The sequence below is a fragment of the Cyprinus carpio genome, chromosome B5 (assembly GCF_018340385.1).
Source record: "Cyprinus carpio isolate SPL01 chromosome B5, ASM1834038v1, whole genome shotgun sequence".
Taxonomy (NCBI): domain Eukaryota; kingdom Metazoa; phylum Chordata; class Actinopteri; order Cypriniformes; family Cyprinidae; genus Cyprinus; species Cyprinus carpio.
The window spans coordinates 35359558-35374635 of NC_056601.1; the positions used below are offsets into that span (position 1 = coordinate 35359558).

The 15078-nt window shown below is 34.7% G+C and overlaps 1 protein-coding gene across 1 annotated transcript in view; it reads left to right on the plus strand.

Annotated features, from left to right (window-relative positions):
- The window catches only part of LOC109057081 (colorectal mutant cancer protein-like), a 78957-nt gene that overhangs the window by 27892 nt on the left and 35987 nt on the right, over positions 1–15078 (plus strand). The window contains 2 exon segments of the mRNA XM_042723309.1: positions 7463–7568; positions 14091–14241. Coding sequence (XP_042579243.1) covers positions 7463–7568; positions 14091–14241 — 257 coding nt within the window.

The following is a 15078-nucleotide window of genomic DNA, read 5'->3' on the forward strand; positions in this document are numbered from 1 at the left end:
ATCATTCTAATATGATGATTTGCTGCTCAAGAAACTTTTCTGATTATTATCAATGTTGAAAACAGTTGCACAATATTTTTGTGGAAACTGATACATATTATATTTTTAGGATTCAAAGATGAATAGAAAGTTCAAAAGAACAGCATTTATTTGAAATGGAAATCTTTACTGTTACTTTTGATCAATTTAATGCTGAGTAAATTCGTATTACAATTTAGGCATTGGCTATTAACCCCATATCTCTGGACTACTAGTGTATATACACTTATAAGACAGCAGAGAATAACAAAGGCCTCACACACAGAGACGGTCCCTCCCTATCCTGACAGGAAGGAAAGGCCAGCGTAAACATCCAAAGGAAGCAGAGGACGCAGAGTATCTGTAGTCCACTATACGAGACTTTATAATATTCATATGTGAACGAACCGTGACTAGAAGTGCAGATGATGATCGGATACTTGAGCGTTTCGTCTGAAGTTTAGCAGCAGCGACACACACCAGAGAGAGACGTCATATCAGTGACAGTCAGAGGTGAGCGGATCGTGTGTGTGTGTGTGTGTGTGTGTGTGTGTGTGTGTGTGTGTGTGTGTGTGATTCGTCGTGATCCAACAGCAGCTGCAGAGCTCGACTGAACCGCTTCCTGAAGTAGCTGTTTTTATTATGTAACGGCTTGTTAGTCATTCCCAAATTTAATGCATTATGTAAAATCTTATATTGGCAGGTTGGCACCCATGTGTAGGTAGGTGTGTGTGTGTGTGTGTGTGTGTGTGTGTGTGTGTGTGTGTGTGTTTCTCTGTTTATTTGCATTTCAGTCAATCATCACCAACTATATTCATATCTATATAATCTACACCACCATTCAAAATTTTAGGGTCAGTTTATATTCAGCAAAGATGCATTAAATTGATCAAAAGTGACATTTATAATGTTACTGCGGATTTCTATTTCAAATAAATGCAGTTCTTTTGAACTTTCTATTCATCTGTGAATCCTGAAAAAAAAAATGTATCAGTTTCCACAAAAATATTGTGCAGCACAACTGTTTTCAACATTGATAATAATCAGAAATGATTCTTAAGCAGCAAATCATCATATTAGAATGATTTCTGAAGATCATGTGACACTGAAGACTGGAGTAATGATGCTGAAAATACAGCTGCGCATCACAGAAATAAATTACATTTTAACAGATATTCACATAGAAATTTTGAAAGTGTAAAAATATTTCACAATATTACAGTTTTACTGTATTTTGGGGCAAATAAATGCAGCCTTGGTGAGCAGAAGAGACTTATTTGAAATCATTTAAAGGGGTCATATGGTGCTGCTAAAAAGAACATAATTTATTGTATTTGGTGTAATGAAATGTGTTTATGCGGTTAAACAAACACATTATTTTCCACATACTGTACATTATTGTTTCTCCTCTATGCCCCGCCTTCTGAAACGTGTCGATTTTCACAAGGCCTATCGCTCTGAAAAGCAAGGTGTGCTGTGATTGGCCAGCTATCCAGCGCGTTGTGATTGGCCGAATGCCCAATTTGAAAATGTATCATTTTACTTATATAATTCTAATGCCATACAGCTGCATATACATGTGTATATATATGAAAAAAAAAAACACAAAAAAACTAAAACAAAACACTATACCAGTTTTATGTCGCTAGAAACCCACCCTCAACCCATCTCTTTTAGAAAACTACAGACCAGTTTCCCTTCTTCCTTTCATTGCAAAAACACTTGAACGAGCTGTGTTCAACCAAGTCTCTACCTTTCTCACACAGAACAACCTCCTTGACAGCAAACAAATCTGGCTTCAGAAGTGGACATTCAACTGAGACTGCCTTGCTCTCTTGTTGAAGCCCTAAGACTGGCAAGAGCAGAATCCAAATCTTCAATACTTATCCTGGCTTGATCTGTCCGCTGCTTTTGACATGGTTAACCACCAGATCCTTCTGTCAACTTGGCAAAGGGCATCTCAGGAACCGCTCTCCAGTGGTTTGAATCTTACCTTTCAGATATGTCTTTCAATGTGTCTTGTAGAGGTGAGGTGTCCAAGTCACAACATCTAACTACTGGGGTGGCTCAGTTCTTGGAACACTTCTCTTCTCTATCTACATGTCATCACTAGGTTCTGTCTTTCAGAATCATGGCTTTTCATACCACTGCTATGCTGATGACACTCAGCTCTACTCTCATTCCATCCTGATGATCCGACGGTAGCTGCTCGCATCTCAGCTTGTCTAACAGACATTTCTTGATGGATGAAGGACCATCACCTTAAACTCAACCTTGCAAAGACAGAACTGCTTGTGGTTCCAGCCAACCCCATCGTTACATCACAATTTCACCATCCAGTTAGGCACATCAACCATAACTCCTTCAAGAACAACAGCCAGAAACCTTGGAGTTATGATTGATGATCAGCTAACTTTCTCAGACCACATTGCTAAAACTGTCCGGTCCTGCAGATTGCTTTATTCAACATTAAGAAGATCAGGACCTTTCTTTCGGAACATGCTGCACAACTCTTTGTTCAAGCTCTTGCTCTGTCCAGGCTGGACTATTGTAATGCTCTCTTGGCAGGTCTTCCATGTAAGTCTATCAAACCTTTACAATAAATCCAGAACGCGGCATCAAGATTAATTTTTCATGAGCCGAAAAGAATACACGTCACACCTCTATTTATCAATTTGCACTGTCTACCAATAGCTGCTCGCATAAAATTCAAGGCATTGATGTTTGCATACAAAAAGCTCCACTGGCTCTGCACCCCTTTACCTAAATTCATTACTTCAGACTTATGCGCCTCTAGAAGCTTGCGTTCTGCAAGTGAACATCGCTTGATTGTTCATCCCAAAGAAGCACAAAGTCACTTTTTACGGACTTTTAAATTAAATGTTCCCTCCTGGAGGAATGAACTACACAAATAAAACCAACCATCTAATCCCTTAGCCATCTTTAAGAATCGGCTAAAAACACATAACTACCATCCTAATCTTACCCTATAACTATATATATACAACAATATCTCTAAAATCTTTTTATTCTGTTTTCTTTTATCATTTGTTATACAATTAACAAAATCAAAAAAAGACCTCTAACACTAGCTTGCTCTATTCTTTTTCTATTATATCTGTTTTCTTTTTATTTATTATATTATTTAAAAGCCCTTGCTACGTGTACTGCGTTAAGCTAACTGAGACTTGTTATAGTGTAAATGTAAATACTCTTATATTAATATGTTTTTGTAAGTCCTTTTGGATAAAAGCATATGCAAAATTAAAAAAAAAAATCTAAATGTAAATAACTCTAACAATAATAAAAAATACATTTTATGGGTCAAAATAATAGAATCAATATTCAAAAATAAACTGGGATATTAAGTAAAGATCATGTTCCATGAAGATATTTTGGTAAATTTCCTACTGTAAATATATCAAAACTTAATTTTTGATTAGTAATATGCATTGCTAAGAACTTAATTTGGACAACTTTAAAGGTGATTTTTTCTCAATCTTTAGATTTTTTTGCTCCCTCAGATTCCAGATTTTCAAATAGTTGTATCTCAGACAAATATTGTCCTCCTAACAAACCACACATCAATGGAGAGATTATTTATTCAGCTTCCAGATGATGTATAAATCGGTTTAAAAAAATTGACCCTTATGACTGGTTTTGTATAAAAATATAAAATGTGTGTGTGAACAACTATTCATATTTCACTGCAAATCTACCCAAAACTGTAAACAACCACATATTGTAAAAAAAACTATAAAACAAATTATATAAAAATAAAATTCTTAGTTAATTTAATTTAATATTTGAAGTGGTTGAAAATGCAACTGTATTGATTTAGAATAAAAAAGTAGTAATTCAATTCTTAATTCAATTTTGTAATTTTACTATTTCTGTAGTATTTGAAAATCTGCTAATTTTCTACTTGTATATGCAGTTGTGTTGAATTAGAATAATCTTTTTTTAATTCATAGTTAATATATTTCAGTCATTTTATTATTTGTGTAGTGTTTGAAAATCCAGTACTTTACTTGTATACGCAGCTGTCTTAAATTAGAAGAATGTGCATATGCTGTTTGGATTTCTCTTGTAATAAATATCAGCGTCTCCAGAGTCTCTCAAAAACAGCTCATGTATATTTGGACGTGATGTTCTGCTGGAGAACTTGGAGGAAAGTTGAGTGAAGTTTCTGGGAATAGCGTCATTGGTAACACATGGAGTAATCTATTCAATTAGCCGCTGTTAAACGAGCCCCTCCTCCTGCCTATAGCAAATAGACGAACCAAACCCATTATATGAACCAATCCCGTTTACTGATAAGACAACATAGATACAGAATACAAGAAGAGACACTCTCTTCGATATGATGAACGTCTCAAAATAACTTTATTGTGTCTGAGGTCATGTTGGCCTTCCTGACATCATTAAAGATTACCAGCTTTATTAAAGACAAATAATGCTCTTTTTTTTACAGATTTAACATGTACTATTTAAACATCTAATAATATTCTACTTACATATGCAACTTTATTAAATGAGATTTTTTTTATTCTTAGTTTAATTTAGCAATTTTACTATTTAAACATCTAATAATATTCTACTTACATATGCAACTGTATTAAATGTAATTATTTTATTCTTAGTTTAATTTAGCAATTTTACTATTTAAACATCTAATAATATTCTACTTACATATGCAACTGTATTAAATTAGATTATTTTTATTCTTAGTTTAATTTAGCAATTTTACTATTTAAACATCTAATAATATTCTACTTACATATGCAACTCTATTAAATGAAATTATTTTATTCTTAATTTAATTTAGCAATTTTACTATTTAAACATCTAATAATATTCTACTTAATACTACATATTATTTTTAAAGTTAATATAATTTAGTATTTGTTTACTATTTGAAAAATCCCTGCTACTATCTGTGAACAATTTATATTTATAAACAATATTAAAAATTGATAATCAGATTTTAAGCAAACCTTTAGTACTATTTAGAACATATTCCTCGTTAAATAAAAATTAATTTCTATTTTCAGTGTTTCTGTTAACACATTGTGTGTGTGCATTTCTGTATTAATGTAATGCTACAGCTACAGTACAATAGATACACTCGTATTGAACCTGGAGTAGTTCTTTAAGGTGTTTTAAATGTGCAAAGTCAATCAATCAAGTCCTATTTCATTAATTTGGTTTGTTAGCCACCAAATGACTTTGTCGTCTGATGTGGTATATCTTCATCTGCATCTTCATCTTCAGTGATGAATAACTACTGTACAAATGTGTCTTTTGACCAATAAAATTACACCCCTTCTCACATGGGGCTTTTTCCACCTAACATTTTCCATGCTTTTCTATTAAAGCGTGAGTCCATGAATGTTTTTATAAGGTTGGGCATGAGTATGTAAGTGTCTTTTTATTAGACAGAGCTGTTTTTATTATTCAGCGGTGCACTAAAGCTCCAGCTGTGTTTGATTTGCACTCGCAGCGTCACGCTTCGCACAGGAGGAATTTTCCAGGTGTTTCTTTAATCATGAGCGGACAGTGATTCAGGACATGGATGAAGGACAGGAAACACTTACAGGAAGCAGATTCTCAGAGAGCAACGACAGTAAACATATCGGCTGGTTTTTAGGCCTCTAAAGATATGTGCGTTTCATTCAGTTGGAAAATACAAGACAAATTACTGGTTAGGCTTTTTGTAGTTTTGTTCTGTTTGTGTTATTTGTTTTATAGTTTTTTGTATACATTTTGTTTTTTAGGAACGTTTATTTTTTTCAGTTAATGTTTATTTTACATATGTATTTTTATGTTTTTAGGTAACTATATGTGCATACACTACCAGTCAAAATTTGAAGACTTGTAATGTTTTTTTAAAGAAGTCTCTTATGCTGCATTTATTTGATCAAAAAAAGAAAAAAAACAGTAATCTTGCAAAATGTTATTAAAATATAAAATAACGGTTTCTATTTTAATATCTTTTAAAATATAATTTATTTCTGTGATGCAAAGCTGAATTTCCATCATCATTACTCCAGTATAAAGTGTCACATTATCCTTCAGAAATCATGATAATACGCTGATTTATTATTAGAATTATCAACAATTAAGAATCAATAATTATCAATTGTGCTGCCAAATATTCTTATATTTTTTTGGAAACCGATACTTTTTTCAGAAGTTCTTTGATGAATAAAAAGTTAAAAATAACAACATTTATTCAAAATAGAAATCTTTGCTATCACTTCTTAACAAATTAACATCCTTCCTGAATAAAAGTATTAATTTCTTTCAAAAAAAAGAAAGAATAAAAATTTACTGACCACAAACTTTTGAACTGTAGTTTATATTGTTAGAAAATATTTCTATTTTAAATAAATGCTCTTTTTATTCATCAAAGAATCCTGAAAAAAAGTAAAACGCAAATTTTTTGTATATTCATTCACATATAAATTTTATATATATAAATAATATAAATTATAATAAATAATATAGTTGGTCCATTACCACAGCGGTGGTAAAAATCTGCCATTAACACAGCTCTAATAGTATTTGGAGATATGCATATGGCAATAATGACTTTGAATTTATCAAGATGGAAAGAAACAGAAATTAGTCAGATATTGTTATTTTGGTGGCGTATGGATTCTGTAAAGACTCCAGCTGATGTTCGTTGAATGCTGTCGCTGTCTGATGTTCATACTCGTCATGATAGAGGTCAGAGGTCACGCTCATTAGAATGGGATTTCTAATTGGCTGAATTACTGTTGCTGCAGTCGCTTCCTCTGCGTGACTCCTCCGTCTTCATTCTCACAGCGCTCTGTCAGTGTTCTCCTAATGTTTGCAGACAGTGCTGTATTTTCTAATGCATTTGTCCTCATCTCTTCAGATCTCAGCATGTGACTGTGTGTTTGTTCCCCGTCGTCTTTGTGATTTTATACTCGTTTTCTGGCTGCTTTGGTATGAAAGTGTGGATTGAGTGCTAAATGTACTTTAGTGTCTGTTATCACGAAAATATTGTGCAGCACAACTGTGTTCAACATTGATAATAATCAGAAATGTTTCTTAAACAGCAAATCATCATATTAGAATGATTTCTGAAGATCATGTGACACTGTGATCACAGAAATAAGAAACATAGAAAACAGCTATTTTAAATTAAAATAGTATTTCACAATTTTGCAGTATCAAATAAATGCAGCCTTGGTGAGCATCAAAAACATTAAACATAATTATTGCAGACTTCTGAAAAAGTAGTTGTTTATATAAAGTCCAAGCTCACCATGCATGCTTTAATGTGTGTGTGTGTGTGTGTGTTTATGTTTAATGCATGCTTGTGTGGTGTGGGTGTGTGTGTGTGTGTGTGTGTGTGTGTGTGTGTGTGTGTGTGTGTGTGTGTGTGTGTGTGTGTGTGTGTGTGTGTGTGCAGATGCATCTGGCTGCGCTGGCGTCTCTGAAGGGTGACGTGGTGGAGCTCAACCAGCGGCTGCTGCAGACAGAGAGAGAGAGAGACGCGCTGGAGAAGAGAAACACAAAAGAACTTTGCACACAACAACACTGCATGCCATCTCTGCAGTGCATCCAGAAACCAGCATCCATCCAGAAAACACAATCAGCTCCTATTTAATTACCCATCCAGAAAACACAATCAGCTCCACTTCCTTTCCAAAAGATTAACCACGTCTGACTGTGAAAACTAATCACAAAAATCTGATTTGCAATCTCAAACTAAAAATTAAAATATAATCAATTTAATAACAAAACACTTTTGTAGGGCTGTCAAATGATTAAGTTAATCACGATTAATCACATCCAAAATAAAAGTTTTGTTTACATAATATATGTTTCTACTGTGTATATTTATTAGTATATATAATACACCACCATGCATGTATTATTTTAAGAAGAATTGTTATGTTTATATTTAAATATATTTTATATATATAAAAACATATAAGAATATAAATATATAATGTTATACATGTAAATATTTTCTAAATATATTTATGTGTGTGGTGTATTTATATATACATAATAAATATACCCTGTACACATACATATATTATGTAAACAAAACTTTTATTTTGGATGTGATTAATCGTGATTAATCATTTGACAGCCCTACTTTTTTGACATCACTTAAAGCCACTAAAAGTGGTTTGTGGGTCAATAAATAGCTAATAATTAATAACATCATTAAATGTGTGTGGGGGGGGATTGTAAATCATTTTAAAATAGCAACAATCATCATAATACATAAAACGATTTAATACAGTATGTGATCAAGTGACATCAGATAATCATGAACATGCAAATACATTGGGAAGTCATGAAGTTTTAAAGGAAAGTAAGTACGTTTTTGTGATGGTCAGTGTTTGTTTGTTTGTTTGTTTATATTAATAGTTTTTAATTATAGTTTGAATTAATTTATATTTTTATATTTTCATTTTAATTAAAATATATATATATCTATCATTCACAATAAGAGCAGTAACGCATTAAAGTCAGTGTGATTTCATGTTTTCAGTGAACCTGAGCCTGTTTCGTGTCATCGCTGCTCTTCAGTGTGTAAATGTCATGTTTTCCATCACTTGAGCATCTCACAGTCAGTTTCCTGTCATTAGCGTCACGTCTGTGTGGATTTGATTGCTAATTAATCAGGCGTCTCTGGTTATCGCGCTAATGTTGAGACCCCAATTAACACTTCTACAACAGCTGATATTAATCAGTATTTGTGTCTAGCAGCTCTTTCATGCTTTTATCGAAGTGTTGAGTTTTTACTCAAAGGCACGTCTGTTGAAAAAATTATCTGATGCATTGTAAATCACGTTTGATTTTTGAATGCTGTGTTATAAAGAAGTCAATTAAATTTAAAAAAAAAATGTGAGTGGTGTTTGACTATGCAGAACTCGTCAGCAGTGATTCTTGGATGTTGCTGTGCAGTTGCTACGGTGTTTTGTGTTGTTTTTTTGTGTAGTTGCTAGGGTGTTATAGGTGGTCGCTACGTGGTTGATAGCATGTTGTAGGTGTTCAGATCTATGGCTTTGGTCTCTCTATTTATATATATATAATATATATATATATATTCATTTTTATTATTTATTAGTGTACTGCACAAATCTAATATGTTACACATCAGACGTTTTCTCCAACAGTTCCCCGCACGTTGACTTAAGACATAACAGATTATGTTTGCTCTGTCAGTCAGTGCTGGCAGAAGTGGCGTTATGTGTGCGATTCATACAGTCTGTCAGTCAGATGTGCGCGATTCATAAATCAGTCAGCGGCAGCACGAGAATCGAGCAGAGATAAAGGTACTCCTCTCAGAAAACGTATTTTGAGCATTGGCGTCGCTAGACGAGGGCTTTTAATGAATAATATTTTTTTTATGAAAACTTGAAATTCAACCAAATTCGACATTTTTCTATTTTTTTTTTTTTTTTTTTTGCATGTAGGTCAAAACTCATTTTGCCAGCACGGGTCACATATCGGTACATGTCTGTAATTGGTTGCGAGGCATTAATTGTGACACATAGGTGTAATTCTCAATCTGACAGCTAATTTGTCTGGTGTACATGCATGAAAAGCACATCTGGACACTCGTGGTCCGCCCGTCTCCCATCATCCCCGGCGGTGAGACAGACTCCATCTGTCGCCCTCAGCATCACATGACTGTTGGACACAATTCTTCAGACCTCGTTGAGTGGTGATAATTAAAAGATTCGAGTCTAGTCCGTGTTACAGATGCTGTCAGACAGATCTCACTGGAACAGGAACCCGTCTCTGTGGAAGCCTGAGGCGCTGAAACAGAAGCGTTGGCAGGAAAGCAGCCAATCAGAAACACTCTCTGCCTGTCAATCATCTGAGAGGCTCAGTTTGCTGGCATCTGATTTGTACTTTGGGGGCGGGGTTTAGGAAAGAGGGCGTGTATTTTCTTTCTTTCTTTTTTTATCTATGCATATTTTGTACTGTTGTTGTTTTAGCAGGAAGCGGAAAGGGTTTTTAGACCATGTTTGTTAACAAAATGTTTTGTGCCTTGATGAATGACAGAAGTTATGAATATGACTAGTACATTTAACATTAATTAATTTATGAGCATGTTTGCCAATTAAAATGCATATTGAAATATTGTGTACCTGGAATGTAAGTCATGTATATCAGCATTTTTAAAGGATTATTCCAGTTAAGCAGAAGTTAAGTCATAATTATTTACATATAAGACAAAAAAAAGTAAATTTGTATGTATACATAGTATATTATATTATAATTCATAAATTTCTCTGTTTTTTTTCTCTCAACAATACAATTTTGACCTTGTGTGACTTCATTTTAGTGGTCAAACAGTTGATCGGTTTTGCCGATTAATCGGTACCGATAACCGATTAACAAAATCATCAGAAATTCATGCCGGTAGTTTTTCCATTGCTGGAGCAGCTGTGAAGGCTTATGTTTGTTTTCATTCAGTATCCATTCATTCAGTTATCAGTTATTGCTCAGTGCCAACCTAGTTATCATTATCGGTTTAATCTGGCGACGTCTAGTTCATTCATTCATCCTTTGCCAATGATAATTTCTGTTTGATATTTATTACACATTTATTATGAATATACAGTATCAACATTATATTGACCATCATTTGCTCTGTTCTCTAGTTATCAGCTTCAGCCATTAAGATCTGTATCGGTCAATCTAGAAAAATAATTAGAAGTAAGTCTAAAAGGTGTAGGCATATTTGTAGTGTTCACGAAGGAATGGCTGAGACTAAAAAAATGTGAAAGGAACAATCCTGAAAGATGCGGCCTAAGGCACATCCCTAAGTCTTGACCTCTGACCTCGACCTGAAGGATTCTTGACCTTTGACCTGGAGCCTATTTCAGAAAGTGCTGTTAAGAGGGTCCGTTCTCATTGTGTTCAACACACTCTTGTGTGTTTTCCCAAAAGCAACACTTTTCATCAAGCAGTCCCACACGTCCCGAGTCCTCTCCTGAAACAAAGCACGTATTGTTGCCAGCATGAATTACTGTTGAAACGCAGCCATAAACATCAGTCGGCGTCCAGAAATTAGAGCAGAGAACCAGCGTTGCACTGGTTATTCGTGACACATCCGCTTAATGACAAAACCCAAGTGAAAAGTGAAAACACATGCTGTCAAGCCGATCTTCAGTTACGTTTGGCGTCTCCGTTCTCGGCCTTTTGTCTAGTTCTGATCCAAAAGCTGCCTTGCTGTGTAACATCTGCATGTGCTGCATCTTCAGTGAAATCAAGACTCATGAATGACTGATGTGAAAGACTCGATGTAGACACGTCATATACAACACAACAAAATATAAAAATATACTAACCTAATGACATGATTCTCTAAAAAACATAAAAATACACACAAATAAATAAAACATCCTGTTTTAATTAGATAAAAACTATATAAGAAAAAAATGATATTCTACAATATATATATATATATACATAAATATTACATTTTTATATGTGTCTGTATATTATATATATATATATATAACATTTAAGTAATTTTTTACTATAGCTTTTTTATTTTGATTAACAAAAAAAATTGAAAAAAAATATTACGTAATTGTTTTAAATATAAAGAGAGAGATGAAGACTACTTTTTACTAGTTTTTGCTATTTTAAATAATAAAAATTATTATATAATACAATATATGTATTATAATTTTCTAATTTTATATGTGTGTTTGCTATTATATTTAATTGAGGGAAAATGTATATATAATAATGTATATAAATATATAAAAAGTTACATAAATATATTAAATTATATATAAACATTATGTATATATATATCATATATATATATATATATAATATAAAAAATACTTTGAGTATATATATATGTTGTATATTTAGCATTCATAGCAGTTGCATACATTTGTGTAAATATATTTGAAATATGTAATAATGTGAATTACTGTGTATGTGTGCGTGTGTTGTGTGTTTAGTGAGTGCGTGTGTGTGTGTGTGGTGTGTGTGTGCATGCGTATTGTACATGCGTTTTTGAAAAAAGCGTGAGTTTGTACGTGTTATAGCAGTTATATTTGAAATATATAATAATATGTGAATTACGTGTGTGTGCATGCTTGTGTGTGTGATTGTGTGCGTGTGTGAGTGTGTGTGAGTGTGTTGCGTGTGTTTGTGTGTGTGTGTGTGTGTGTGGTGTTTGTGTGCTTGTGTGTGTGTGCTGATGTGTGTGTTGTGCTTGTTTGTGTGTGTGGGTGTGTGTGTGTGTTGTGCGGTGTGTGTGTTTGTGTGCTTGTGTGCGTGTGTGTGTGTGTGTGTGTTGTGTGTGTGCGTGGGTGTGTGTGTGTGTGTGTGTGAGGGGATTGTGTGCGTGTGTGTGTGTGTGTGTGTGGTGTGTGAGCGTGTGAGGTGTGTGTGTGTGTGTGTGTGTGGTGTGTGTGTGTGGGTGTGTGTGTGAGCGTGGGTGTGTGTGTGTGTGTGTGTGTGTGCGTTGTGTGTGTGTGTATGTGTGTGTGTGGTGTGCGTGTGTGTGTGTGTGTGTGTGTGTGTGTGTGTGTGCGTGTGAGGCATGTGTGTGCGTGTGTGTGTGTGTGTGCGTGGGTGTATGTGTGTGCGTGTGCTGTCTGGGTGTGTGTGTGTGTGTGTGTGTGTGTGTGAGTGTGTGTGTGTGAGTGCGCGCGTGTGTGTGTGTGTGTGTGTGTGAGTGCGCGCGCGTGTGTGTGTGTGAGTGTGAGTGTGAGTGTGTGTGTGTGTGTGTGTGTGTGTGTGTGTGTGAGTGTGTGTGTGTGCGTGTGTGAGGGTGTGTGTGTGCGTGTATGTGTGTGTGTGTGTGTGTGTGTGTGTGTGTGTGACTCACACAGACTCTGTAACTCCAGCCAGGAGAACATGCCATTCCTCTCAGATCACTGCAGGAAGGGCGCGTAACGCTTGCTCGGCCAGAAGATAGGATCTAATTCCCTCTGCATTCAGAGCCGCTCAGATTAATTTATTCGGGATCAATCCATTTGATGGACTCACTTTGAATGTGTGTTTAGTCTCGATGAGCAGTTTAATTCTGTGTCAATTCAGTAGTATTGAGTTGAGCACTGTTTTTACTGATGGTTTTGCTGTAAGTAGCTAATAGAGGACAAACCAGCAGTGTTTCAGGTCACTCACAAAAACACAGCTGCTCCTTCATTTATTAATTGTGGGGAAGTAGTTGCTGGTTATCCTAAAAAGTGAAATTGATATAAAAAGTCAAAATAATGTCAAAATTGTGACTCCTAACCCATAAAAAGTTGAAATGATGATAAACCGTCTTTAAACGATTCTGACTAAAATAGGACAAAAAAAAAAAAAATCTTCTAATTGCAATTTTGACTACATAATTCTGAAATTTTTATCAAAATGAAACAATCTCCCATAATTTGTATTTGTACTGTATTTGTGAGCAAGGCACCAAAACCCCTAACTTAGTATGTCCCCAGCTTTTCTGTTTTGCAGACAGCACAGAATCATTTGAGGTTACAGTAGCACTGCTCAGCACTACATATGGGTGTGTCCTGAACCATGTCTGTTCACGGTGTTGTGTGTGTGTGTGTGTGTGTGTGTGTGTGTGTGTGTGTAGAGGTTTGTTTTATGGTCAAATGTCTTCAATAATATAGTGAAATATCATGACAATTGACTTGTGAGGACATTAATGACTATACATTTGTCTGTAAATCTGATGATGTGCAGGTTTGTTTGAGAGTTTAGAGTTATCAAAGAGAAAATATTATTAATCTGTTCAAAAAACAAGGAAAGTCTGTGAGAAGAACCCTTTAAAATAATCTAAAGTCTGTATGTGTGTGTTTGTATGATGATTTTTCTCACTCATACTGTGTGTGTGTGTGTGTGTGTGTGTGTTTTTTTTGCAGGTGTTCTGCATGTCTCATGGAGAGTTGCATCTCTCACCCTGTGTGTGTGTTTTTGTGTGTGTGTGTGTGTGTGTGTGTGTTCACAGCATGTGTGTTTATTTGTCTCACCTTGCAGTTTTCCTCAGTGTAACTTTGCATTATTAATCCCTGTCCCGTTGTGTGTGTGTGTGTGCATGCAGTGTGAGGAGTCTCATCTGCTGCGGGAGCACGAGGAGTTTCAGGAGAGAACAACACTGCGCTACGAGGAGCGAATTACAGAGCTGCACAGCATCATCGCTGAACTCAACAAGAAGATCGACCTGCTGCAGGGAGCCACCATCAGGTCTCTCACCCACACACACACACCACATGCATGCACACATTCTCTCTCTCTCTCTCTCACACACACACACACAGACACAGACGCACACACACGGACACCACATGCATCACACACACTACATGCATGCACTCACACACTCAAACACTCACAGAGACACACACACCCACAGAGACACCCACACACCACATGCATGCACACACACACACACACTCAAACTCAAAACACTCACAGAGACACACACACACACACCACATGCATGCACACTTTCTCTCACACACACACTCACTCACTCACACACACACACACACTAATGCATTATGTGTGTATTTCTAGCAGCTGCCTGTATAAACTACTTAGAGGTGGCTAATATGATTTTTACTGCCAACTGACCAACATTTTAATTCAATAATGAATCAAAAATTAATAATATATTAAATCAACAAAAAATATTTTAAATAAACTAAACAAAAAATAATAAAAAAATTCAATAAATAAATAAAAAAAATTATTAAAAATAAAAAATTTATATGATTAAAAAAAGAATTAAATTCACTAAATACTTTACTAAATATTTCAATATCTTGCCAAATATTTTAATCTCTTAATATAACAATTACAACTTATATTTTGGGTAACACTTTACTTAAAGCCTTTATGTTATAATGCATTATATTTTTCATAAATAACTGTAACCTAAGTTAAAATGCATTATCACACTTAGAATTTTTGTTTGTTATGTGTTTTACAGCATTATATTTTCTGAAGATGTAACAGTGAAATAGATGCATATTATAATGTATTGTATGAGATCATACAATGTATTATAACATGCATTAC